This window comes from Ciona robusta, chromosome 7, assembly GCF_009617815.1.
Source record: "Ciona robusta chromosome 7, ASM961781v2".
NCBI lineage: Eukaryota > Metazoa > Chordata > Ascidiacea > Phlebobranchia > Cionidae > Ciona > Ciona robusta.
The window spans coordinates 3,959,242-3,985,684 of NC_143241.1; the positions used below are offsets into that span (position 1 = coordinate 3,959,242).

The 26,443-nt window shown below is 32.3% G+C and overlaps 1 protein-coding gene across 2 annotated transcripts; it reads left to right on the top strand.

Moving 5' to 3' along the window:
* The first annotated feature begins 405 nt into the window (after nucleotides 1-405).
* LOC149733920 (ubiquitin carboxyl-terminal hydrolase 9X-like) lies at nucleotides 406-26,355 on the top strand. Of its 2 annotated transcripts, none has more exons than XM_089881800.1 (53): nucleotides 406-922; nucleotides 1,750-1,864; nucleotides 2,147-2,214; nucleotides 2,274-2,484; nucleotides 2,685-2,791; nucleotides 2,951-3,169; nucleotides 3,391-3,506; nucleotides 4,158-4,421; nucleotides 4,634-4,772; nucleotides 5,106-5,258; nucleotides 5,694-5,798; nucleotides 6,249-6,431; nucleotides 7,270-7,410; nucleotides 7,660-7,810; nucleotides 8,271-8,372; nucleotides 8,777-8,928; nucleotides 9,304-9,489; nucleotides 10,034-10,199; nucleotides 10,417-10,570; nucleotides 10,797-10,907; nucleotides 11,241-11,373; nucleotides 11,591-11,743; nucleotides 12,241-12,390; nucleotides 12,800-12,913; nucleotides 13,178-13,332; nucleotides 13,474-13,532; nucleotides 13,768-13,952; nucleotides 14,285-14,410; nucleotides 14,716-14,879; nucleotides 15,169-15,277; nucleotides 15,587-15,733; nucleotides 16,048-16,194; nucleotides 16,664-16,883; nucleotides 17,025-17,287; nucleotides 17,685-17,860; nucleotides 18,132-18,305; nucleotides 18,643-18,784; nucleotides 19,275-19,457; nucleotides 19,908-20,036; nucleotides 20,523-20,659; nucleotides 20,949-21,076; nucleotides 21,326-21,419; nucleotides 21,646-21,782; nucleotides 22,021-22,150; nucleotides 22,628-22,755; nucleotides 22,986-23,137; nucleotides 23,466-23,631; nucleotides 23,994-24,153; nucleotides 24,457-24,606; nucleotides 24,815-25,015; nucleotides 25,256-25,433; nucleotides 25,518-25,616; nucleotides 25,675-26,355. In XM_089881800.1, the coding sequence occupies exons 1-53, from the start codon at nucleotides 920-922 to the stop codon at nucleotides 25,714-25,716; spliced, it is 7,677 nt and encodes a 2,558-aa protein (XP_089737926.1). In that variant the 5' UTR covers nucleotides 406-919; the 3' UTR covers nucleotides 25,717-26,355. The 2 variants fall into 2 exon arrangements, with proteins under 2 accessions (XP_089737926.1, XP_089737925.1); XM_089881799.1 differs by having other exon boundaries at nucleotides 407-922; nucleotides 16,664-16,886; nucleotides 17,028-17,287.
* The last annotated feature ends 88 nt before the right edge of the window (nucleotides 26,356-26,443 follow it).

Below are 26,443 nucleotides of genomic sequence, written 5' to 3' on the forward strand. Positions count from 1 at the left end.
TCTTGGTCGCTATACTTAAAAGTTGAGCCATAGATATTTAAGTATCTGTGGTAGAACATGTTAAAATATGAACTGTTAAAATATAGATAATACATATATTATCTATATACATAGTATATATATTACTTATGATTGAATATCATATGTTTCGGACATGGACACAAAAATTTGGGAAGTAAACTAAAATACTTAATATTTACTTCTTCATATTTTTGGTAAAAGTAGCATGTTACTCTTTAAATTCGGCAAAAGTTAGTTGGTTACATTCATACATTTAGTTATAAATAATTTATTGTGTAGATTTTTCATGCCAACCAAAAATAAAATTAAGAAGGGAGTTTGTCGAATTAACTTTTTGTTTCGGGATGATACGGTTTCTATTCCCGCGAGTAAATGTTTTCCACAGCATACTCCGAAGTGACGGTCAACGAAGAAAAACAGAAGTGAACAATGTTGCACGGACAGCGGAAGTTTAGAGTGGTGAAGGGTAAACATGTTGCAATAAGCATAGGTTAAAGATACTTTAAAGTACAATATTAGTGTTATAACATTCGTGCTGTTTAAATTGCAGCCATAATTGATAGTTGGCCTATACTAAAATCAACAAGTGCGCAGCACGCTTTTTGAATCGGACCATGGAGAAAATAGGTGGCAGTTAAACATTTTTGATATTGTAAAAAACAACAACAAAATGTATGCATAATACAAGTTAATCATATGTTGCAGTTAAACTACGAACTTGTAGGCTGCTTCTTACGGCAAATTATCTTGCCGATAGCAGAAAATCGTGAAATTATTGATTTAGTACTTTTAATTGAACATGAATGCCAGATAATAAAGTTATTGTTGTTATATACGAACGTTCGTTGTTGTGAACGATAAGAAGATTTCTTAAGCCTTGTATTACCCAAAGTTTACAATGGTAAGTGATTTATTTTTTACCAATACAAATTCTCACACCTCATGTAAGTGCACTAATAAAAATTTCATGTTTGGTTTCTCAAACTTATTTATATGTTTACTATACTCCCAACAATTATTACATATTTTTAGTTTAATACTCCAACTCCTTTACATCAATAAGTTTAAAATGTTTATTTCACAATAAATGTAAAAGGTAATTATCTGTGAAAGTAAACAAAAGCTGGTTTTCCAAGTGTGGCAGGTTCACAGGCGATTTTGTTAACAAAGTTTTGGTTATGCATTCAGCCATAGCTTGTCCAACGCTGTCGAATTAATTAAACAAGAGAATGGCAGTTCCTGATGGGATCTCATGTAGGCAGGACAGTTATTTCTCGTGTGCGCACTTGGTATTATCAAAATCGGCGTGCAAAGCATGTACATTTCCAAGCCACATTACAAAATCCTACTTAATGTAATACATATTTTTTTTGTTCATTGTTCAATTAATTGGCGTGCATAACCAAAACTTTGTAAAAAATATCGTTCCTTCACTTGCCATACTCTGCAGACTAGGGATTTCGTATTGTGATTTGGAATTGTATTGATTTGCACGCCGATTTTGAGCGCGAACGCGAAAAACACACTTCTTGCATGCGTGAGATTTTGTTAGTAACTGCTAATTCTACAGACTGGCATGTTTTGTTTTTGTGGTGACAATAATTTGATAACTTTGGATAAGGTTTCTTTCAACATATTTAACCATGTACAAGTTTGTATAATATGCAGTAGTATTAATTATTATAAAATATATATTAATACATTTACCATTATAAACTTATACAATAGGATACAAGTGAAGATAAGAATTCTCAGATATTTAGACGTCAGACAAATAATTCCCCTGTCATGGACCAAGCACCACCACCCTATGAGGAAGTAGTGGCAATAACCAGTACACCAGGTGTGTTTTACTTTACCAGTTTCACTCCACCTTTAATTTGGCATAACAGCGTTATGTGATTTATACACAGAAATAAAAAAATACATATATTTGGAAATAGTTATTTTTCCCTATAACTTTAAATAAAGTCAAAATACAAAGAAAAACTACATAAAACGCCCTCGATCCCATTGACTACAATAGTAAACGGGATCGCCTTGCGGTCACAAGACCGTTGAAAGAGAGTGCATAAGCTATTTCCTTTACCGACATTGGAGACTTTATCAATCTTTCTTTTTACAGCCAAGTCTGCAGACAGTAATGTTCCAATGGCTAAAGTCTCCCCACAAAATGAAGTTTCCAAAAATGAGGTATTGTAGATGTAATGTTTATGTAGTTCAGGTAAATATGAAATTGTTGCATTTTGTAGAATATGGGAGGTGGAGATGCTAGTCCTGAAAGCACAATAAATGAAGCTGGGGTGACAGACCTTGGTCAGAAAGAGGCAGAACCTGAATTTCCGATGGTTGAGTTGGATCAACTCGAAGAAATGATCAATAGAACGCAGTGGGTGGTTCCAGTGTTGCCCAACGGACAACTTGAAGTTTTACTGCAATGCGCAATAAAACAAAGCACACAAGGTTGGTGAACACTGGTAGTTGGTTTAAAACTCTTTGTGTAATTTTAAAACCCACAAAATATTACTTATTTAAATTTTTATAATATGTTTATGATTTGCCTTTTTTTTACATCCATTTAAATAATATACCTAAAATGCACTGTAACAGTATAGGCTGTTTAAGTTAAAGCATTTGTTTATGAGTTTTTGTTTTTTGCACAGGAGCAATCACTGTTCCATGCAAAAGATTCCTCAACAGCAGTTTAGTTGTTTCCTTTACCAAGATCCTCACAGATGATGCAGTGAGCAACTGGAAGTTAAATATTCATGTAAGATTGGCATGTTGTTTAGTCTTACTCTCTGTGTGGTTATTATATATTAACAAATATTGTACAAACATTTTGCCATTCAAAAACTTAATAAAACTCTTTTTATACCTTAGATTAACCACTTAACCTAACTTTCCTTTACTACCATTCAATTTCCAGGAGTGCATTTACAAGAACATCTTGCTGCTCATTGAACTTTGCATTTCAAAATTATCGGATGATTTTCCTCCTTTGCTTGAACTGCTTGGTATGGCCATCAACCCACACTGCAAGTATCATATATACAACGCACAGAGGGCTTCAAAGAGTGTTCCCTTTGATGCCCAACTTAAGGATGATGAACTATATGCACGACCTGCAGACACAAGACAACCAAGGGTAAGTTTTATCTGCTTTAAACTGGTATTATGCTACTTTAATATCAGTAAACTCTTTCTTGGTGAATGTGCTTGGTTAGGGTGTAATCCACCAACTCTGGCTCACATCCCAGGTCCTTGGCATGCCTCGCAGTAGGACCTTACTCCTTGTATAAAAGGAAGATTTAAACAACTTATATACGTAACAAATTCACATTTATTATGTTTGATTGTGATTGGCAGGGTTGGTTGGTGGATTTAGTGAATTACTTTGGAAAGTTGGATGGTTTCGAAATGTTACAAAAACGATTTCAATCTGGAACAGCACTCAATGTCCCGGTTATAGTTGCATTGATAAGGTAAATACATCCTGCATTGCTTGTTTTTGGATTCTTCAAGCAGGCATCGGCACAATATTCATTGCCATATAACACTTTTTAATACTTATGTCAAGGCTTTAAATGACAATCTTATGTTTCAAGATAAATTAAATTGCAAAAGGTTAATATAAGGAAATTATTCCTACCTGCTAAAGTGCCTAATATGGTAAAGTTTAGTGTAGTTATAGCAATCAAGGGGCAATTGAAGGATTGTTTTGCTCTCGTTATCACAAACACACACTCTCCGAGAAATAGCAGAGACACAAACGCTCTTCCTTATTGCTGTTACTTAGAATTGGTAATTTTTTTTTTAAACGATTTCTACGTTACACGTCTTATTGCAACATACCTATTAATTGTATGCAGTGGCGCAGCCAGGGGTTTCGGGGGTTGTGACCCCCCCCCTTTTTTAACCCAAAAATATTTATTAACGCCCCCCCCTCCTTATTTTTTTCTGGCTGCGCCACTGATTGTATGTAATAATATGACAGCCCCTTTTCATATACGCTGGTTATGCCACTGATAGCATGTATGATGCTTATAAACCTATAGTATGGTAATTCTGCTATACAATACTGTAAACTGTATAATGATATTCGGTACCCTAAAACTTTCATCTCCTCCATGCAGACCATTCGGTGAAGTATCCGAACTTCTGACTGCTCACATATGCCAAACGTACTTCCTATCTGTTATTGAAGTCGTGATTAACCGTCTTGACTCTCTTACTGATGATGAGATCAAGAAGGAAGCAAATAAGCAGGAGCAACAAAGAGGAGATTCCTTCTCCATCATCCTCAAATCACTCAAGCGAATCCTACTCAGGATCTCACTGAATGAGGTGGAAGAGAAAGTAAGAGCAATTGAGCTCTTTCGCCTCAAGATGATTCTCAGGTAATCATGTGTGAAGCTGGTGAATGTATTTTCTTTTAACCAACAGTAGGAATATTTTAATAAGCCAAAGTTATAGGATGTTTGCTGTCCAAAACATAAGATTTCCCACGTTTGAATACTTATTCTTGCTCAAATTTCTTAAAAAATGACTCGTATGTTTGCTTTTATTTTGTCTGAAACTACAATCCTTTTACTTTTTATTTCATTGTCAGGCTGTTAAAGATCTCATCATTCAATGGGAAAATGAACGCATTAAATGAAGTAAACAAGGTTATACACAGCGTGTCATATTATCCACACAGCAGACATTCACTGGATGAAGAAGTTTGGATAACGGCAGAAAAAATGGCGGTAAGTTCCGTTATGCTGGTTAGGGTGATGCCGAATTATATGTAAAGATAAATTGCAAGCGTATGTACAGGGAAGTTGACTAAATTGTATATATATATTTTTTTTTTTTTATTGTAAAAACAAAACTTTAAGATGGCAGTCAAAAGTGTGCTATAGTTAAATCAAAATATTCAGGTATAGCTACGACTGTAGAGTTTATATTCAACTATAGTATTGTGACATCAACTGTATATTTCTGAGGATAAATTTTGCATATGTTGTACATAAAGTGTTTGTCCGTACGGTGTATCCCTTTTATAAAAATGACAACATCATTATCGTATATATTGACAGGAATGGTTGAAAGAAAACAAAGTCTTATCAATCGTGTTGTGTGATAATCTACATCAACCACAATATGTGGAAAAACTTGAAAAAATTCTTCGTTTTATAATTAAAGAGAAATCCCTCACATTAGATGATCTGGGAAGCATCTGGAATGCTCAGGTAAGAAATAAGTTATTTACCAAATTAAAATTTTAACCTTGAAATATACCATGCATCCTATAGAAAAACATAATATCTTTCTTATATGTGAATACATACTTGATTTTACTGATATTTTTGTAGTAATTTGTTGCCCAGAAGATGTTAAGATGTTTTAATAATGGTCTTTAATTATTGTCTAAAAATACCCAATTACTTAATGTTCTTATGATAAGGTGCAAATGTCACTTTTGTTAAATAACATGTTTAGTGTATACAGCGCAACATATTGCTTAGAACTAGTTTAAATTAATTCACTGAATATTTACTAATAAGTAAAATGCATACTTAACTTAACTGATAAGACTATATATCAATTGTGTTGGGTTTGGTAGACAATAAGACTATGAATGTATTCGAAAATTAAGCACATTATAATTTTAATTTACTCAACAGGCAGGAAAACATGAAGCCATTGTGAAAAATGTTCACGAACTTTTAGCAAAACTTGCATGGGATTTCTCTGCAGAGCAGTTGGATCATCTGTTTGAACTTTTCAAAGTAAATATCATTTTGTATATAAAATGGTGGCTGTTTTTTAAAAGAAATGGGGAAGAATTTTAGCTCAGATTGAAAGCGTTGCATTAATGAAACTGTTCTTGTTAGTGCAAGGGTAAAGATTATGAAAATACGAATATTTTTAGGGTTTATTCTACAATTTCCATTTAACATGAATGTTTTTCAATCTAATCCAATTTAAAACATTGATTGGGATCTCCATTTAATCTTTTTATAAGTCATTATATTCACATGCCAGCATTTGTCAGTATGACCATTGTGCAGTGTTTTTGCACCAAAAAATCAAATTTATGTAAAACAGTTTTAAAAAAATTAGTTTTTAAATAATATTCACCGCAAATTAATTTATTTACTAATAAACTCAACTCATAAATATAACCATTGTGATAAAAATCTGTGAATAATGACAAAAAAAACTTTCCAACTTTCCAGGAAAGTTGGGCAGGAGCGAGTAAAAAGCAGCGAGAGAAGTTGTTGGAGTTGATCCGGAGGTTGGCTGAAGATGATAAGGATGGAGTGATGGCTCATAAAGTCCTCAACCTCCTATGGAACCTCGCACACTCTGATGATGTTCCAACAGAAATCATGGACCAAGCACTAAGTGCTCATAAAAAGGTTACAAAAATACTGATGAATATTTTATTGTAAACTAGAGCTTATATTATTGGCAAATAAACCTCAACCTGATATGTCATAAGGATTAATGAGACTATATTGCTGCAAGTCTGAAATATTTAGCTATATGGTTTATGATGGTATCTAGATATATAATTTGAAAAAACATTTGAATGTATAACAACATTTAGTGTGACTGTGAAGTTAGATACATAATTTAAAACAATATATTATGTTTAAATTTTTGCTTTGGAAATTAAAGTTTTTATTCTAAGGTAATTAAATTGTTTTATGTAGAAACCATTATATTTTACTCAAAAACAATATTATAAAAACACTTATTGGGCAACCTTGACCTCCCATGCTACTTTCCATGTGAGCTATAGCTATCGCCCATATTCAATAGAACAATAGAGTGTAGACTTTGCTTCCACCCAAGAAATATTGCATTATGTATTTGTCCGGCGCGGTGGCAAAGTGGTTAGCGTGCCTGCCTGTAACCCGGAGGTAATGGGTTCAAGGCTCGTCGCTGCTACCATTGTGGGCGTATTTGGCCGTTGGCAGGACACCTAACGACAATTACTTCAACCCAGTGGTCACTAATGGGTTGTCCAAATTATCAGCCATAAGGAAAATGAAATAAAAAAAATAATAACCAACAAAGTAACATGCATGGTAACTCGTAAGCTGGCATGAGATGTATTAACACTCGTGTTATAGCGACTGTCTTTTTCCAGCCGGGGAAGGATAAAGTAACATTCATTTGTTCGTATTTTACAAATTATAATACAACATACTGCACCTAAAAACATAGTAACAATCTATTTCTCTTCACCAGATCTTAGACTACAGTTGCTCCCAAGATCGCGACAACCAAAAACTTCACTGGATCGATAAATTTACTGAAGAATTGAAAAGTGGTAACTGGGTGATTCCTGCACTTCGACAAATACAAGGAATATGTTTGTTATTTAATGAGGTGAGTATATGTTGGTATGATATCTTATTATAGCTGTTTTTAGTTTTGTGTTGTCTCTATATAAACTAGTACTGCATTAATCATATGGTCAACTTACCAAATGTCCGATAGCTATTTGGCATTTCTACTTTAAAAATAAACTGTTATAGCTTTACAAAAATACATTAGATACCAGTAGCCACAGAAGCACTTTATTTATAATTGATATATTGACATTTTGACACTAATCACCATATATACCCCCCATAGGCTCCACAAAACTACCCAAACATGCATCGGACGCAACATTTCTCGTACCGACCTGAAATAATCAATCGATTACAAGACAAACACTCCATGGTTACGTTGGTTGCCGTCAACCTTTCCAACTATGTTGAGTTCGCAAGAACCTACGCCCAAGGTACTGCTTGTTGTTCTTACACAAATAAATAACTTTAATGAAAATAATATTGATTTGATTATCTGTATTCATTTTTACAATGTATGTATGTAATGATATATATTGTAAATAAGATTTTCGTGTTCGTCAGATTTTTAAAAAAAATTGAAAACAGTGTGAAAAAGACAGCAGAAATTCTGAATATTTTCATTCAGTTTTCCATACAAGACTTGCTTTGTATTGAAACTGCATTATCTATCCACAAATAGCCCGGGGTAATTTTCAATTTAAACTCAACAGAAGTCAAACCGGCCATGGTGTTGCTGCATATTTCTTTTAAAGTGTATTCGGTTACATAATTATGTACCACTATCACTAACGCAGCATTGTTTAATTTCAACAGATTTTTAAAAACTAATTAACATGTGACTATGGATCTTACTGTTTTACTTGTTTTTATAATATTTTTTTTTTATTCCAGAAAATCCTCGTTACAGGCCAAGTGAAATAAGAAATGGAAGTAGATACACGCATATACAGGAGATAAATGAAAGACTGAACTTTCTACGTTTTATATTAAAAGGTATTGAATATCAGAAAGAACATGTTTATACTGATGTACTTACACAATATAAAGTTGTGTAGCCACCCCCATATAAAAGCATATCAAGGATATTTAATAATCCAAAGTGAACAATAATATTGGGAGAAAAATAAACCACAGCTGAAACAACCGAACAAACGTGCTGTTATTAGGAATTTCATAGAAAAAAAGGCAAAGTACATTTCATGACATGTATGGTATTTTAATACCTAGTACATCAACATCATGTAAAATAAACAGAATTACCACCAATCCACCATAGTCTTAGTATAAGGTGTATAGTAAACCTTGTGCAATGTTAATATAAAGGAATGTGTTAAACCCCTCCTTATGCCATGGTATAATAAACCTGTATTTAATTGTCAATTCTATGTTCCACACAGATGGTCAGTTATGGTTATGTGCGCCACAAGCTTGTCAGATATGGACATGTCTTGCTGAGAACAGTGTTTACCAGAGTGATCAGGAAGCTTGCTTTCAATGGTTCTCAAAACTAATGGGTGAAGAACCAGACCTGGACCCAAATATAAATAAGGTTTGTTTAAAAAAATGACTACATTTCCTTTTTCTACTGTTCCCACACTTAGATTTGTGATTAACTTTATTAAGCATTATAATGGTTCAACCATATTCTGTAATGTGAATATATGGTTATATGTGCATATGTGGTTATATTGTATTGTATATACATAATACTACATAAGGAAAGTTTCTATGAGTTCCAACCTTTACATAGAAAATTGAAAGAAATATCTGTTTAGATAAATATTCTATGGTGGGTACCTTAAACCCCTAATATAATTCCTATGCCTTATTTACGGACTGCAAGTTATCATAGCCTACCTGTAATAAGTATTTACATGATACACCTTTTTACTGTAGTGATAATATTTGTAATGTCATTTTTCAGGAGTTTTTCGAAACCAAAATACTCCAGTTTGATCCCGGTCAACTTACACAGAGTGGAATGTTTTGTTTCGAACGATTCTTTAAAACTGTCAACTGTCATGAGAAGAAACTTCTTCCTAAACACCATTCATCTGGAAGTTTTATGATGGATGCGCTTGATCTTATTGGAGTACCTTATATGTGGAGGGTAAGTGGGACTAACTGTTGTAACTGATGAAGGTAAATTGAGTTTGATATATGGGTAATTTTTTTATATAATAATGCCTCGTATGCAAGCTTATATTGTTTTTTAAGGTAATAGTATTAGTTGAATAATAGGGATTTTTTTTATATTCCTATCCATTGTACATTTTAATGTTGGTATCTAATGTATGTAAGTAAGTATTGTATTGTATGTGTTATGTGTATCTTACTGTAGCAATTGTTAATTATAGTTGATCTATGATTATGAACAATGTGCTTGACTTGTTTTACAACAAAGTAATAACACCATTTGTGGCATGTATTTAAATTATCACATTTCCTGACTTATGCCAGTAACATTACCCTTTATTCAATATCTTTCCTGCTTTTTTACATATTACTGCTACTGGTTAAATAATATTCACAACAAACTCACAGACGTGATCTGGACTACTTTGGTATAAATATATAACTATGCTTTATCTAATCCTATATAGCATATACATTATCTATTGCTAATCCAGAGTTTTAACCCAAACCATATACAGGTTGTGATGAACGGCAAAGATGACATTGCAACAAAAGCAATTCAACTTCTGCAGGAGATTTACACAAACCTTGGTCCCAACCTTCAGGTCAACCAGGGAAGCATTCATGAGGATTTCATCCAATCATGTCTTGAACGACTTCGTGTCTCATTCGACAATGTTAACCGTAAGTTTTCAATACTCCAACTCTATTTAGCTGCTTGTAAGCATCAAATATAAAAATTACCCTGCAATGTTTTGTTTGCTTTTTAATTTATTTTATGATCTAACTTATATGCATAACCTATTGAAATAATTTTATTATTAAAAAATTTTTTTTTAGTTTTTTTGATGTATTTGTTTTCTTTTTGTTTGTTGTTGGAAAAAAAAATTTTGTTTTTTAGTCTTGGTTGGTGACAATGACGCAACATTAGATTCAAGCAACGATATAAATAACGAGATCCGTCGAATGACTCGTGTCCTCACTGTGTTAAGTGAATATATCACTAAGTGTGACGAGGAATGCTCATTTGAGAGAACTATTATTCCTATGTACAGGTAACTATCGTGGAACTTGCAACTTTTATTTGTAGGATTTTTATGGTTTTAGAAGACCAAACATTATTTTTTATAGGCCAATTGATTTAAATAATATAGCTGGTAATACAAAACAATTAGAAAGTGTATTTGATCACATTTGAATTCGCCAAATCTAATGTTTGATTTTGCATTTTAACACAGTGGATGAATTCAACTTTTAAATGTTTATATCTTGACACCACAGGGCAGCACGTGGAGAAAACATCATCTTGATCATCAGATTCGCCGCACAAGGACGACAAACGGAAGACTTTGAGATTCTCACTCATGCCAATGCTTCACTTGCTTCTGTCAGGTATAATCATTAGTATATTTGCAAAATAATTTTACTTCATTTTTGTTGACATTAATGTCAAAAATGAAGACAAAGAAAAAGTATGTTAGGAAATCTATTTCATGTCTGGTGTTTTTTACTATACCTTTAACATAATTGTTTTTTCTCTACCCCATATGTTACAGAGCATTAAACTGATCAAGGTACAAAATGATTACTTTTAGTCTGTTTTTTTACCATTAGTATTTAGTTCCAAAATTTACACAAAACGACTGTAGTATCGGAAATATGGTCATTTTACTATATTTTTTATATAAGCGCCCATAATTTTTATCCAATTCATTTTAAACACAGAAAGCAAGTTCTCAGCCACTTCAAGTTAAGCAGTTCAGGTGTGATGAAAGCTGAGTTGTACGTTAATGGTGAACAGCTTGGAACCGAACTTGATCGGAAACTTATCGGAAGTTTGTCATTAAAAACTCGCAGTGTAAGTTGCCCATATCAATTTATATTGAATGTAATTGTAAAAATTCCTGGTGTAAATATATTCAAACTGATTACTTACACCATTTAACTCAAATATGGTATATTTTATTTTTAACCCTACTGCTACTATGTTTAAAATCTTATTTTCTCCATCAATTTTTTAAAACATATATTCTTTCTACGAAGAATATTTTTCTAAATCAAATTTTCTCTCACAGACGATCTCGCTGAAGTTAGTTCAAAACAACAGCTCTGGTCGTGCATCCTCATCACCAGAATCAAGCTCCGATAGTTCATCTTCCTCATCTCCCGTTCCCAACCAACAATCTCCTCTTGACTCAACCACCATCGAGCAACAACTCCCGGGAACCGTGAGTCTTTCTGATCACGTGATAATTTATCACGATATTCAAAATCCCAACATGAATGCCACATTGTTCCTACATGCTGATATGTTTTTAAATATTCTGTGTTGTTCATGTTGTGATCACATGATACATTATCATGAATTCATAATATTCATATTCACAACATGATCAAAAGCATAATGTTCAGGTACCTAGGGTGACATCATTTGTTGTAAACTCTGGTTTTTAATAATAACAACAGGCATTAAACATGACAAATGTCACATTGTTACTTCTACATGCTGATTCGATTTCAAATATTTTTGTTTGTAAATTTTTAAAAGGCTTTTGTATAGTTAGAAAAAAAACTTTTTATTATGCATTAAAAATCAATATGTCTTTTACATACTACCCTTACAAACAGTGCCCTGAATATTAATTATGCCTAATATTTTAAAAGTTTTTCTTATTATTTTTTCTATTCTTTGTATTTTAATGATCTTTTTCAATACCTTTTACAGATCATGTCCCTCAACCCAAGGTATTGTTCTTTCCTCTTCAAACTTGCTGACCTTGGATGTCAAATTGGATCCTCGTCTCTTAGAGATGAAGCGCGTCATCTTCTTAATCTCATACCAGCCAACATTAAGACTGTCAATGACATTAAACAGGTGCTTATCTCGTGTGGGCAGGTTTCTAATGTTTTGTCCTAAGCTTGTTTAGCAGCCAATATGTATAGGAATTTATATGGTTTAAAGACCATGTTTTTAATTGTGTTTAGATTTTCTGTTGAAGATTTATGTGAAATTGGATGTTTTGTTTTTAGGTGTGTTGTGTTTAAGCTTTATGTAAAACTGAATGTGTTGTAATTCACACCCAATAACTAAACATGGAACTTGTAAAATAAACAAGTTATTTGCTACCCTGCAATATATACAGAAAGCTTGCATTCAAAGATTCAATGCAGATTAAAACTGATTTCTAAGATTTCATACCAATATTAGCCCATTGTTTTGTAATTTATTTTACCTAAATAATTGAATTATTTTTAATTAACTGTTTTTTTTGTGCTATATGCAGCTAACATCGGATATATCGAAAGAAAAGTTAGCTGGTTCGACTCATTCAAGTCAGAAAGCGATCGAATGTTTGTTCTTTGTTTCATCTCCTTCAGAAGCTCTCTATAATTTAAATGTAGGTTAAAAAACTGCTAAACCATTTACTTTTTAAAATTTTTAATATAATATATTATCTTAAACATCTGTATTTGTAGACAGTTTTAAAGTTCCCATCATTACAAAAGTTTTTCAACAAAACACTTTGTTTACTGCCCTCTGCAAACACTTTTATTACGAATACAAAAGTAATGTACAATAGACATTGTATATTAGAGTGCAGTCTATTTGCCATGCAGTACTAATGTCACAGGAGTGACAAGACTGATTATTACAATTCCAGGTTTTATATTTCCTCCTGATGCCTGCATCGAATGAGGCGTGTCCTGACTCAAGTGAGGTTCAACTTAACTTCCTTCGAAGCAACGGAACACAACTTGTGCTCAACATGCTCACACTAAGTACATTCCTTGCTAATGCTGACGTGCATACTAAACGGTAAGTTTTGCCTTTAACACATAATTTAATGCATTTAATTTATAAAAAAAATAATATACTATTGGAAGTATATGTTCATCTGTTTTTGGCCCAACTTAAAATTGTAGTGTTGATTAGTCAACTTGTACTTTGTGTTTACAGGAGTGCGTACACAACTGTGTTACAAGTTGCTAAACTAATGCTCACAACAGTGTCTTATGGTAAGCAACATATTGGTTACTTTAATATATTTTTAAAACATAATACGAAAAACAAAGCTTGTCATTTTTTTTATATATCATCTGCTTTTAAATCCCATAAGTTGTGTTTGTTCTAATTATTTAAAAAGTGCTATCTGCAATAAAATTATGTCATTTCATGGCAATACATATACTACCTCATACATTGTCATGAACAATATATTGTTTAAAACATTGCACATTTTACTTTACACAGCTCGTGTGGCATCAGTTGCTGAAGCTTTGAACGACAGTACAAACAGCAACAACCCCCCAGTGTTACACAGTGTGCATAACCAAGCAGTTATTCTTCATTCTGCACTGGAAGAAATACCGAACCCAGTCAACTGTATGATCATGAGATCTGTGGCTTCAAAACTTGGTCAGAAATGTCATGCTGAGGTGATTATAGGAAAGAAAAATAGTTTATAGAAATTTTGCAATGACCTAAACCGATAATGCATTAATTTATCTCTTACTAGTGATTATTTTTTTTAGTGGTATTCTTTTAGTTTTTACTTTGAATTTTATATTATTCAGATTATTTAATCTAACCAAGCTTTGATATATCAAACTTTATGTCAAAGAAAGTTATCTAAAATATACGACCACACTCTACATGGCAAAATTGTTTAATTTGTTATGCTTGAAACTACTATTAACAGGTTACTTATTGTCAACAGTTTAATTATAAATGATTTCTTATGTTGATCACAAAGCATGTTATTCCACAGATAAAAGACGTGACACCTGACATACAAGTTATTAAGCAGATAATGAAGTTGGCTTGGACTTCTGCAAGCGATTCACTTAATTTACTCGGGGCTAGCAACGAAGATATTCATCAAACATTTGAAAATGTGAGTTTAGAAGTTTTTTTCCGTTGTTTTTTTTGTATATTTGCAAAGAGCTAATGCACATGGATGCATACTTACTTTTTTATTTTAATGTATGTTTTGTAAAATAAGAAAAAAGCCAAATATATTTCCTGTTGTATTGTGTATATTTAACATGAAATACAATGTATTCTTATGAAATATATTTAACATATATAAACACAATGTTTTCTAGAGAAATATCGTATTAATTAAGACTACTTTATTAAGGATTTCACACATTCGTTTATCTTTTCCACAAACCTAACAAGCTTTGCAAATATCCACAGTCCATGCGTCACAACACCAACCAGGAAAACATCACTTTGTGTCAAGAATCGTTACAAGTTCTCACTGTAGCTCTTGCCTTGTGTCCACATATGCTTGATTCACTACAGAAGGACAAAACATGGCAGTGTTTTATTATTGACTTGCTTCTGGCTTGTCCTGATAAGTAAGCTTTGTTGTTTCTTGTACTATACATGTGGTGTATCTTGTTTGATAAGTTTGAAATATTGGTTAGTCTTTAATAAAATATCAGCATAACCTGTTTTTATTAAATTTAAAATGTGTACATCGATTATATAAGCACTAAATAGATTTTAAAACATTTTTTACATGGGACACTCTACAATGCAAACAATTTAGCTCATACCTTTTTATTAAAATTTTCGACTTTAATGTTCACAAAGGCTCATGTAAAATATATCTTCGCACTTTAGTTATTCATCATATCTTTACAGGATGTTGCGCATATGTGCTTGCGAACAGTTCCAACTTATCGCCACCAAATGTTCAGGTGGTCACAAACCTCTCGTGTTTTTCATCACGTTACTCATCACAGTTCTTAAGGTGGGGGAGTCTTTTATAGTTTTACTAATTTTGATGTTTTTTATTCATATTCGTGCAACTTTTTAGCAAGGGTCATCCTATTTAATGCATATATCTGTTGCATATGTTTATGTTTTTTGAGTAAATTTGGTTGTATTTATTTTTAAATATTATTTTTTCAACGTTGGGCCTAAACCACCAGGCCCCGATCATACCTTGTTGTTGGACCTTACTCATATATAATAGAGCAAAAACTTTTAGTTATAACCAGTGTAAACTAGATAAATTAAATTATATTAAAGAGTATAATTTTAAAGTAATTTTTCACAGAGCACTGTATGTGATTATTCTCAACAATGTCGCGAATATTTCTCGTTATTATGTCGACTGCTTAACTTTGCTCTCTGTTCGAGCATCCATCTTCAAAATGCTGAAGTTCTTCTTAATAATGAGATTGAATGGCTTAAACGGGTCAAGGTAACGTGTAATAATGGTTTGTATGTAAGTTAATTAATTTTAAAGAGTATAACTCCTCATTTAGAGCTCAAAATAAAATTTTTATTGTTGTTAAATAATATTTTATTGGTAAAAAATAGCTCACAACTTCTGCTACAATAATGTAAATGTAGCAAACTTAACATTGTAAATAAAAATCACTTTTACTTTCTAAATAAATGTTTGGTGATAAAATATTTGAAATGTAATGGTTTAGTTTCTGCAAAGTAAAAAGGAATTTCCTTTACAGTAATATATCCACTAACTTATGTAACAATACATTTTGATATTAACAGGAGGAATGCAAAGCAAATGGAAGTCTTCCAGTAGAAGAAGCTTTATTAGAAGGTCACCTTGGTGTGTGTAAGGAACTTATTTCATTTCAAACACCAGATAAAAAGTTCCATGTTGGTTCAGATCGTGGTGGTGCACACCTTGTCAAAGTGAGTTTTGTCCAATTATGCATCTGTTAAGTTGTATAACTTCCTACTATAGCAGCATGATTGGTATTTGTGCTGTAAATGCAACATATTAGATATTTGAAATGACAGCATGAGTAAAATATTTCATTAAACAGTTGTAACTGTCATACCTTTTAGGTTAAGGCTTAGTTATATTAAAAAAATAACAATACAAACTCTTTGGTATTTAAAAGCAAAGTTAATCAGTATGTAAAACCAATAATGAACTATTTTTTAACATGAAACAGTTTTATTTAAAGACAAATATACTCGTTTAGCTCTTTTATGATTTTATTTTTTTACATTTCTAATGTTGATACATAATGGAAGACATTGCACATAAACATCACACCTATTTATTTTAAACACTAAACAATTTTAACACAGTTGTAACTTAAGATGCGATATTCTTAACTCAAATGTTCTCGATTTTAAAACTCCCAACATCCAGGACATGATTGAGGATTTTCTCTTCCCCGCATCTCGAGCGTACATCAAATACAAGAACACGGGAAGCAAGGATGAAAATAGTTTCGACTTTACATCCGTACGTCCTGTGTGCAATCAACCGATGACAACAATTGCTGCGTTTAACGTGTTGTGTGCGTTGTGTCGTGGTTGTATTCCAAACCTTCGGTTACTTGCAACTGCTCTTACTGAACTTTTCTATTCTGGTAAGTTGTAATGTAGTCTATGATGATTAGGTTAATTGTTTGGTATGTATGAAAAGCCATAAACATTAAAATAGTTGCATTGTGGTAATATATACCAGTGAATGTATTTTTTCTCATAGTTTCTAACAAATTCTTCACCAGATAATGAGGATACAATAAAAGAATGGGAGTTCATGCCCCCTGTAGGTCCAGTGGCCCCAAGCGGGTTCGTTGGGCTCAAGAACGCCGGTGCAACGTGCTACATGAACTCAGTGATCCAACAGCTCTACCTGATCCCGAGCATCCGAGATCAGATGTTGGGTTTCGATGAATCGTTCCCGGACACATACATGATCACGGGAGATGAGGAAGAATTAGTCGTTGATAATTTGTCGAGTTCGAATGAAAAAGGAGATAATGAGGTGAGGCGGAAGAGAAATATGCACCTGGAAATCTTTAAGTTGTTTTTTTAACTTCTCTAATAAATTTAATGTTGGAGAGTCTTGTTTATTTTAAACTTTTCCGTATGTACATTAATGCTTAATAGAAGCTATTTGGGTTTATTTGTTAATCAATAAGTTGAGAATATGTTTTACCATTAGCATATCAAACTATGGTAGTATGATTAATGTTATTTATTGCTCAATCTTGTTTATCATGTTTGAAGAGGCAAATAGTTTTTTGCCATTAGTAGAAAATGACTAGAGATTGACAATTTAAATAAAAAATCATGAAAAATTTGTTTAGTGAAATGTGTTTTTGTTTCATGCCTGCGACATACATTTTAATATTATATTTTATTTTTCATGTTAAAAACAGTGTGGTAAAGATGAGATCAGCAACATGGAAGGCACAACTTCTCCTGAGCAAAGCAGAGCTACAGAGTTAAAGGAATATAATAAAACATTGGCACGCCAAGTACAAATCATATTCGGTCATCTCTCGTACAGTAAGAAGCAGTTTTATTCACCTGCTGGGTTTTGGAAGCATTTTAAGTGAGTAAAAAAGTCAAGTTTTAACTTATTCATTTTTTGTATGCTTAGTTCTTTGACCTTGGTAATGTTTTGTTGAAATACCGTAGGAATAAACCTCTAAAAGTTTAAAGTAAAAGTGTTTGTGAGTGTTGTATTCAGAGCAGGATCAGAATTAGCCAATTTTAAATCTTTGTATAATTTTATGAGCAACACCTCTACACACTAATATGCTGAAATTTTTAATATAAAATTGCATTTTTTGCTTTGTATTATTCTCCATTTTTGTTCCCAGATTCATGGGTGAACCAGTGAATGTACGTGAACAACACGACGCGATGGAATTCTTCAATTCATTGGTTGATGGTTTGGATGAAGGGCTCAAGTTGTTCAAACAATCCCCGATATTTAGCAAAGTACTTGGTGGAAGCTTCTCCGATCAAAAGATTTGTAAAGATTGTCCCCACAGGTTGGAAAGATAATGTTTTCTAATGTGAAGTACAATAGCTTTTTGTAATGTGCCAGTGTATTGAATTGTTTTTACCAAGGTAAACTCTATGTAATGTTAAGTAAAGCATTTTAAGTTTTAAAGTTTTTTTTAAAGCTTATGTACACTTACTTTCTCACAAAAGTTATTTTTATTTATGTGTGTACTATGCAGCATGACAGAAGACAGGGATTCTTACCCAAAGCTTATAAATATATGGTCAAAACTATTCTGACATTACCTAACACTTTATACTACAGCATTACTTAACACTTTTAACACCCCTATCAACCTTACTAAACCACCTAACTACCACCAGATACACACGTGAGGAACCTTTCCTATCATTAAGTGTTGATATTCGTCATCATCGTAACTTGAAGGAATCACTCGAACAATATGTGAAGGGGGATTTACTTGAAGGTGCAAACGCTTATCGATGTGAAAGATGTGATAAAAAGGTGGGGACGGTTATTCTGGTACACTTATGTTTCCTATTAATATATTTTGTTGACCAGCTGCTGTTATTGTTATTACATTTGTGATTTAAATATTGAAAGTTCTTGTTTGTACTTAGTGAAAAATATAGTGACATTTTGTGTTTCTTAAAAATAATCTACTGTGCTCATTCATTGGAGTTCTGTTTTTTGTGCTCATTCATTGGAGTTCTGGTTTTTCTAATTTTTTACTCATAACATGAACTGGTTGAGATATTTACATTATATTACTTACCGGTGTGAAATAATTGCAGTTATAGCATTCAATTTTGATTAATATAACAAATTATACGCAAAATGTAGTCTCTAACACAAATTTGGGATACCAAAAGAAAATCAAACAGTTGCAATGAACCTACTTAATTTCTATTTATTGTAAAACTGTAGTTTTATGAAGTTAATTGTCATTTTGGTTCAGTCTGCCATAAAACTTTTTATACGATTTTTTTTTCAGGTTGACACGGTGAAGCGACTTTGTATAAAGAAGCTTCCATCAGTGCTTTGTATTCAATTGAAGAGGTTTGATTACGACTGGGAGAGAGAATGTGCCATCAAGTTCAACGAGTATTTTGAATTTCCTCGTGAAATAGATATGGAGCCTTATACAGTGGCTGGCTTGGCAAAGATAGAAGGAGAGGTGGGTGGTTTAATAACAAGTTTGGAAAATATTATTGTTAAACAAAAATTTAAATTTGTTTGCTAAAAGTATTTTTGTAAAATGTTTATAATAGGAGAAAATGCTAAAGAAATACAACTATGAGTATTTACAGTCACACCACGGTTGGCTTTATAATTATACAAAAATGGTTTCTTTATAAAAAATATTTTCATGCGTGTATATCTCAATGTATTATATATGTATATAGTAGGGTGGGGAAAGGGACACCTATAGCACATAATATCTACATATCCTGATCGTTTTTTAAACAATTAACAACGGTCTATGGGAGTCGTGGGGAGTCGTGAGGATACGGTTTTATAATTATTTGAATGTTCTTTGTTTACTACCAAATGGGACGAGACTATAGAATGAAAATGTGTCCCATCTTACCTTACTAAATGTATACATATGTGCACTTACATTCAGGTAATTGAAGCAATGGGAAACGATTCCGATGCCGACGTACCAACCAACTATAGATTAGTTGGTGTGATTGTTCATAGTGGACAAGCCAGTGGTGGACATTACTATTCCTATATCTTACAAAGATCTAAGGTTACAATGTTTGGAGAAGAACGTCTTTCTATGAATATGCCAGATCTTTACTCTTTTTTTTGATAAAGTTTTAACTTGTTGAATCTGTTTTGCTAGTTAAATATCCAATTATATAAAGATTAGGGAAATTGGTGTTTTTATCAATAAAACAATGTTTTTAAAAACAACATACACCATAAAGTGTTTTAAATAATAAATTTTAATAGCATGCATACATGTGTGTAATTTGTTTTATAAGTTCTCTTACATAGTTAAAATACAATTTTCTATTCTATACAAGTGAAATCCCATGGTCACTGAATTATACTTAGTATATCTTCTTTACAACATATATATATATATATATAACATAAACACTAAAGTGTTTCATTGTGTTTTACCCATTTTCTTAAAAAGTTCATTATTTACAAAACTTTTATATTGCCACAATTTTCTATTCCATATATGTGAATTTTATTATCTTTCCAACTTGTATATAACATACAGGGTGGAGAGGCGAGGAACAAATGGTTTAAGTTTGATGATGTTGATGTTAGTGAGTGTGAGTTCACTGATGAAGACATGAAGAACCAGTCGTTTGGTGGAGATTATATGGGAGAGGTGTTTGACCATATGGTTAAAAGGTATGGGCTGTTTTGTGTGTTTTTAACAGTTTATATGTTGTATTTTAGCAAGTGTTTTATTGTATATAGGTACTTAGATTGATGTAAAATTTGTCTTGGTTGAAATTGAATTGAGTGTATAAAATATAAAATTGAATTGAAGTGTGTAAAAAATATTGTTATCAGAAAGTATTTTATAATAATGAATGAATCAAAAGTAAATTTTAGCAACTTAGTTTGGAATTAATTAAAGTAGATTTTAATATATTATTTTATAACAAATTAACTACTATTTTGATGTTCGTGACAGAATGCAGTATCGACGACAGAAGCGATGGTGGAACGCTTACCTTCTCTTCTATGAACGTGTTGATGTGCTGAAAGATTATGAGCTGAGCAAAAGTATTCATAATTTATCACTTGGTTCTTCATTTGAAGGTAAGTGAGATTGGTGGATAATTACAATGTACAAGAGCAAGTCTATATATTCATTATATTTGCCCTCGTGGATAAAACTTTTATGTTAACACCCCTGTTTAGTCTGTTGTATTAGTGCATATATAGCACCAAAAGCATTTTTTTTAAATCCAAGTCCTAATTATAAAACTACCTCACAGTTGCTTATAAAATGTTGTTTATGAATATTTTATAGTTATAAATTTTCATGTTTTGTTTAATCTAATACAGGAAGTAACCTTCCCAAAGTAATTGAACGCAGAGTTCAGTTGAAGAACATCGAGTTTATGCATAAGAGGATGCAATTCAGTAGAGAATATTTCAGGTGGCTGGTTTTCTCTCAGTTTTCAGTGTTTCAATTTAAATAAAATAATCATTTTCCAACTTATTAATATGACATGTCATAAACTAAATTTATTTTTTTAGTTATTTAGTAATTGTTGAAATACGTTTTTATTTGTTTTTTTAACCTTGTGATTTTGATCTTAGTTTAGTTTTTATAAAATAAACTGTTTTTGTTTAAAAATTAAACCAAGACCTTTCTTTCCCAGTTTCATGCAGCAGTTACTTCGCATCAACTTCCAGTATTTCATGGGTGGAGATAAACAACAAGTTCAGTTATCTGCTGAAGCTGAAGAGCTGTGTATGATCAGTGTACAACTTGCTGCCAAGTTTATATTCAGTACTGGTGTGTATTTACATATGAATAGAATTATAAATCAAAAGGGTTACTGTAATTGTAAGTATCAGATATATATATATATGAAATAAAATTTTTTTTGCATCTTTATGCATGTGGTAATAAGCCAACTGTGGCCCAAACCCCAAGTCCCATGGCGCGTCTTGCATGCTGTAGAAGCTTCTCCATAGTTAAATTTATTAAGACGAAAACTTTAAAATAAATAAAATATAATCTTGGATAACAGGTTTCCACACGAAGAAAGCAGTGCGCGGGCCTGCCATCGAGTGGTATGATATTCTCTTCCATTTAATGAGGAATTGCAAGTCAGCGAGGAAATGGTTCGTTCAAAATGAACTCCTCAACCATCCACACAGGTGCGGAGGAACAACTTTTATTTTTCTACTTTTTTCCATGAAAAATTAAATCACTTTATAATTTTAAAACTTGTATGTCTAACATTTTACTCATTGCTCTATTGAGGGTTATATTTATACTAATTAAGCATTAATAGTTTGATTTTGAACAGCTATTTATATATTCTGTCAGATCAGTCTACGGTGCCTTAGGTAGACAGCCTTTATGTAAACTAAACAGCTTTTTTAGTGTTGTATAGCAAATAACATATTATCGTTATTTTTGCAACAATCACCACACAGATATTTCACTTAACACAATCCACAGACTTGGTAGCAACAGCAGTAAAGTAAAATTGTACTGACTGTTAATTTTTTATGAATCACTGTCACCTATGGCATCTTTACATCATTTACATTATTAGAAATTAGTGTCATGTTATTTGCTACCACACGTTTTTGTATAATCATTACTCAATATATTAATATGTTTTCCAGGTTCAGTCAATACTTATTACAATGCACTTCATCTGATGTTCGAACAGCGTTTGCAAAGTTGTTAGTATTCCTTGCTCATTTTACTATTACTGATGGACCAATACATTTACCTACAGAGGGGAGTCCAGGTGAGGAAATTATTATTCAAACAACATTTTTCTTGTTAAATTTTTTTTTAAATCATTTAAAAGTCTTAAAAACAGAAATCAAAAATAGTATTTTGCTTTTAAAAATATTTGTTTGTGTATATCTAAGGTTGTTACCTCAATACATGTTATCAGACATTTATGCAAGGTAAAAAAAACGTAAACTTTGTCACATAAGCCACCCAATTTTAAACAACATAACTTACTTTTAGAGCAAAACCCCCCGAAAATGATGAGTGACCTCATCTTACAAAGAGTCTTCAATTTACTGAAGAAAGATGTTTCGGAACATGGTCGTCACTTGCCCCAGTATTTCTCTGTGTTTGCAATGTATCTTAATCTTGGTGTGGTGAACAGGAAACAGGTGACAACAAATTTTCTTGCTGTAAAAACACTCTTGTTTTTATTATACCATGTTTACCATTGGTTTCTGTTGTGTTTTCTTGACTGATGAAATTTATTTGGCAGTTTTTTAAATGTTGCTCAATTAAAAAGTTGTTAAATCTGAATGGTAATGAGAATGTTGGAAATTTTAAAGTTGTTAAAGTTGTTCTCAGATTATTATGTGTTAACTATAATTTATAATTTAAACTTCAAGTATGATACTTATGGTGTTGTATCCTTTAATAAGACATAGTGAATAAAACCAAATAGAAACATAACAGAAACCTTAATCTTCCTTCTTCTCATAGCTTCTCCAACTTCAAGTTCCGCACTACTTCATCCTGACAGCATTAGATGATGGACCAGGTCCCCCCATTAAATATCAATATGCTGAACTCAATAAATTATACCAGGTGGTATCACTGCTTGTTAGATGTTGTGATGTCTCTCAACACTGCACCAGCTCAAAGCCAGGTACATGCTACTTAGAATAATATTGACTTTTATTAAATTTGATTTTATCACCATATTGTTCAAAATATTGGAAAGCAAATTTTCATAAATTACATCTTATAAAAATAGCTTTACATGGAGATTGTAATTGGTACAATGACAGTTAAATTCAAGTTGTTTCCAAATAAAATGCTCATATTCCTTATGAATAAACCAAAAAACTGTTCCTTGAAAATCATTTATATTTCTCTGCAAAAATACACCAAGATTTATACACATATTAATTTCACCCTTTACTTGCATGCACACATTACCATGTTATGTTGTGAAACTTGAAATGTCAATACTGGACCATTAACATACATTACGTATTCCTCTTTTAGGTCAAGCAGCATTACCCAACCCATACGGTGATCGTTCAATCACCCACCCCATTATACCACTTCAATCTAACGTGGTTGATCTGCTCATGACTAACAAGAGTTATGTGAAGAAGATAATTGAAGACGGAAGTAACACTGATGAAACACTCAAGCTACTCAAGTATGTGGATTGTGGTGGAACATGTAATTTATAAAAATATAACAAAATTAAAACATAAAATAGCAGATTATTTAGTGATGATATTATGGTTAACTAAATAAAATAGTTTGTACTTTTATGTCTGAAATTATCAGTTGTTGTATACCAACTTGAAATACCAAGCACCCCTATTAACACCAAACAGTAGGATTTTTATGATCCATAAACTTCTAATTGGACCATGATAATATCAATTCCTAACAATATAAAAGATAGTTTTGTATTTATAATTTATGTTACAATTAACGTCAAACTTTTTTTTAGATTTCTATGCTGGGAGAATCCACAGATGTCGAGAGTTGTGTTGAGTGAATTATTATGGCAGATCGCGTACTCGTACACATACGAGCTTCGTCCTCATCTTGATCTTCTTCTTCAAATGTTGATGTTGGAAGATTCATGGCAACATCAGAGGTTACAAAATATTTCCTAACTTTTGTTGCTTCTTTTAGTTGGATTTTTGTAATTTTTTTTTGTTTAATTGTGTTAAAATTGTTTTGTTTTGACCAAAAAAATGTTTTAAATTTTTTGTTTTTTTTTGTGATTTTTTCACAGCTTACTGTAAGATATATTATCAAATCCTAAGTAAAACTTTAAAATGCTATTACTGTTTTTCCTTCAGGATCATCAACACATTGAAAGGGATACCTGATGATAGAGATGGTTTGTTCACCACGATCCAACGCTCAAAAGCTCATTACGCCAAGCGAGCATATCAGTGCATTAAATGCATGACAACATTGTTCAGCAACTGCCCAGTGGCGTATCAACTTCTATTTAACAATGGTGAACTGAAAAGAAGATGGTCCATGAGTGTGGAATGGTAAATTTTGCTGAATTATCATGTCTTATGTAATATGGGTGCATCAGTAACGATTTTTACTTGACAAACTTATCCACACTTTTCATCCATAGCAGTTTTAAAAGCTGTAATTCCCTCTTCGTCGTTGTTTAAATAACATGACATTTGCTATTGTTTAAAGAGATAAATAAAAACTATTGTCTGTCGGGGAAAATATTTTTAAGTTAATTTGATGTACATAACAGTGTTTCTCGATTTCAGGTTGGGTGATGAGTTAGATCGTCGCTCGTATGGAACTGGCAACACTGGAGGTCAGTACAACTACAACAACTGGTCACCACCAGCACCTTCCAATGAATCAGCAAACGGATATTTTCTGGAACATTCTCAGAGTGCCAAACACACTCTGGCAAAAGCATCAGAGCTTTGCCCTGTTGAGGTATGATGTCTTTTTATTATGCAGTTTTTGTTAATATGGGTATAGGTGTTTTGTGTGATAGTTAAACATCTGTTATATGAATAGGAGCCAGAAGATATAGAAGTAAGTGAGGAACAAGAAAGTGACAATCCTCCTATCAGCGATCCCACTGTGGTTACCCAATATGCACCAGAAATTGATCAGGTAAGCTAAAGTTAACTACAGGTGTAGAAGTGGTTTCCAATAATTACTTTTTATTCAGCAAAGTAACAAAACAAGCGAAAATAAACTGGATGAGACCTGACCTGGTTTATCAACATGCACTTTTTCACTGAGCTGGGAAATCTTACCATCAAGTTCGTACAATATGTAGTGCCATGTTTTTGTTCGCCCTAATTCGCCAACATTCAGTTGTGCGCCAACAGTTGCTGTTAGTATCAGTTACTATGTGGATAAGGTGTTCAACTAAATATTCACTCATCCACACAAGTTTCAATTTTTAACAACTTTCTTCTGCGGACGTTTAAAAAGATGATATATATTAATATTTTATTCTTATCTTCCAATCTTTCATGGCATTAATAAGGGCTGTTAAAACTTCTAAAAATTCAAATGTTTGCTTCAACCAATTCTTTTGGTGCAGAAATTGTATTATTGCATCGTTGTACTTTGGTAATAAAACCAAAGAATTTCATGTTATACGGTGTCGCAATTTCCTTTTTTTTCCCAGTACCTTTTAGGTAATTAAACGGCTCGCATTTGAAACTTATATATATAGCTGTATAGTGGAAGTGTACCAAAAGTTCCATATTAAAAGGTAATTATGTATAATGTTGAACAATTCGTTTTTAATGCAGCATTTTGCCCACGTGTCCTTGTCACGATAATTTGCTTTCTGTGAGCGCATATTCGATTACTACAATAAATTGTCGACGCAAATGTATTGGATTTGTTTTGCATTCATTTTTGCTGAATGGTATTGTCATAAGTCAAAAGCAGTTTTTGCGTTGCCAACCGGTAGAAGCTTATGA

What these genes read in the sequence shown, in the direction of transcription:
- LOC149733920 (XM_089881800.1), top strand. An exon ending in GTGGTGCACACCTTGTCAAA is followed by an intron (nt 16,195 to 16,663) that starts GTGAGTTTTGTC and finishes CCCAACATCCAG; the next exon opens with GACATGATTGAGGATTTTCT. An exon ending in TTCAGTAGAGAATATTTCAG is followed by an intron (nt 21,420 to 21,645) that starts GTGGCTGGTTTT and finishes TTTCTTTCCCAG; the next exon opens with TTTCATGCAGCAGTTACTTC.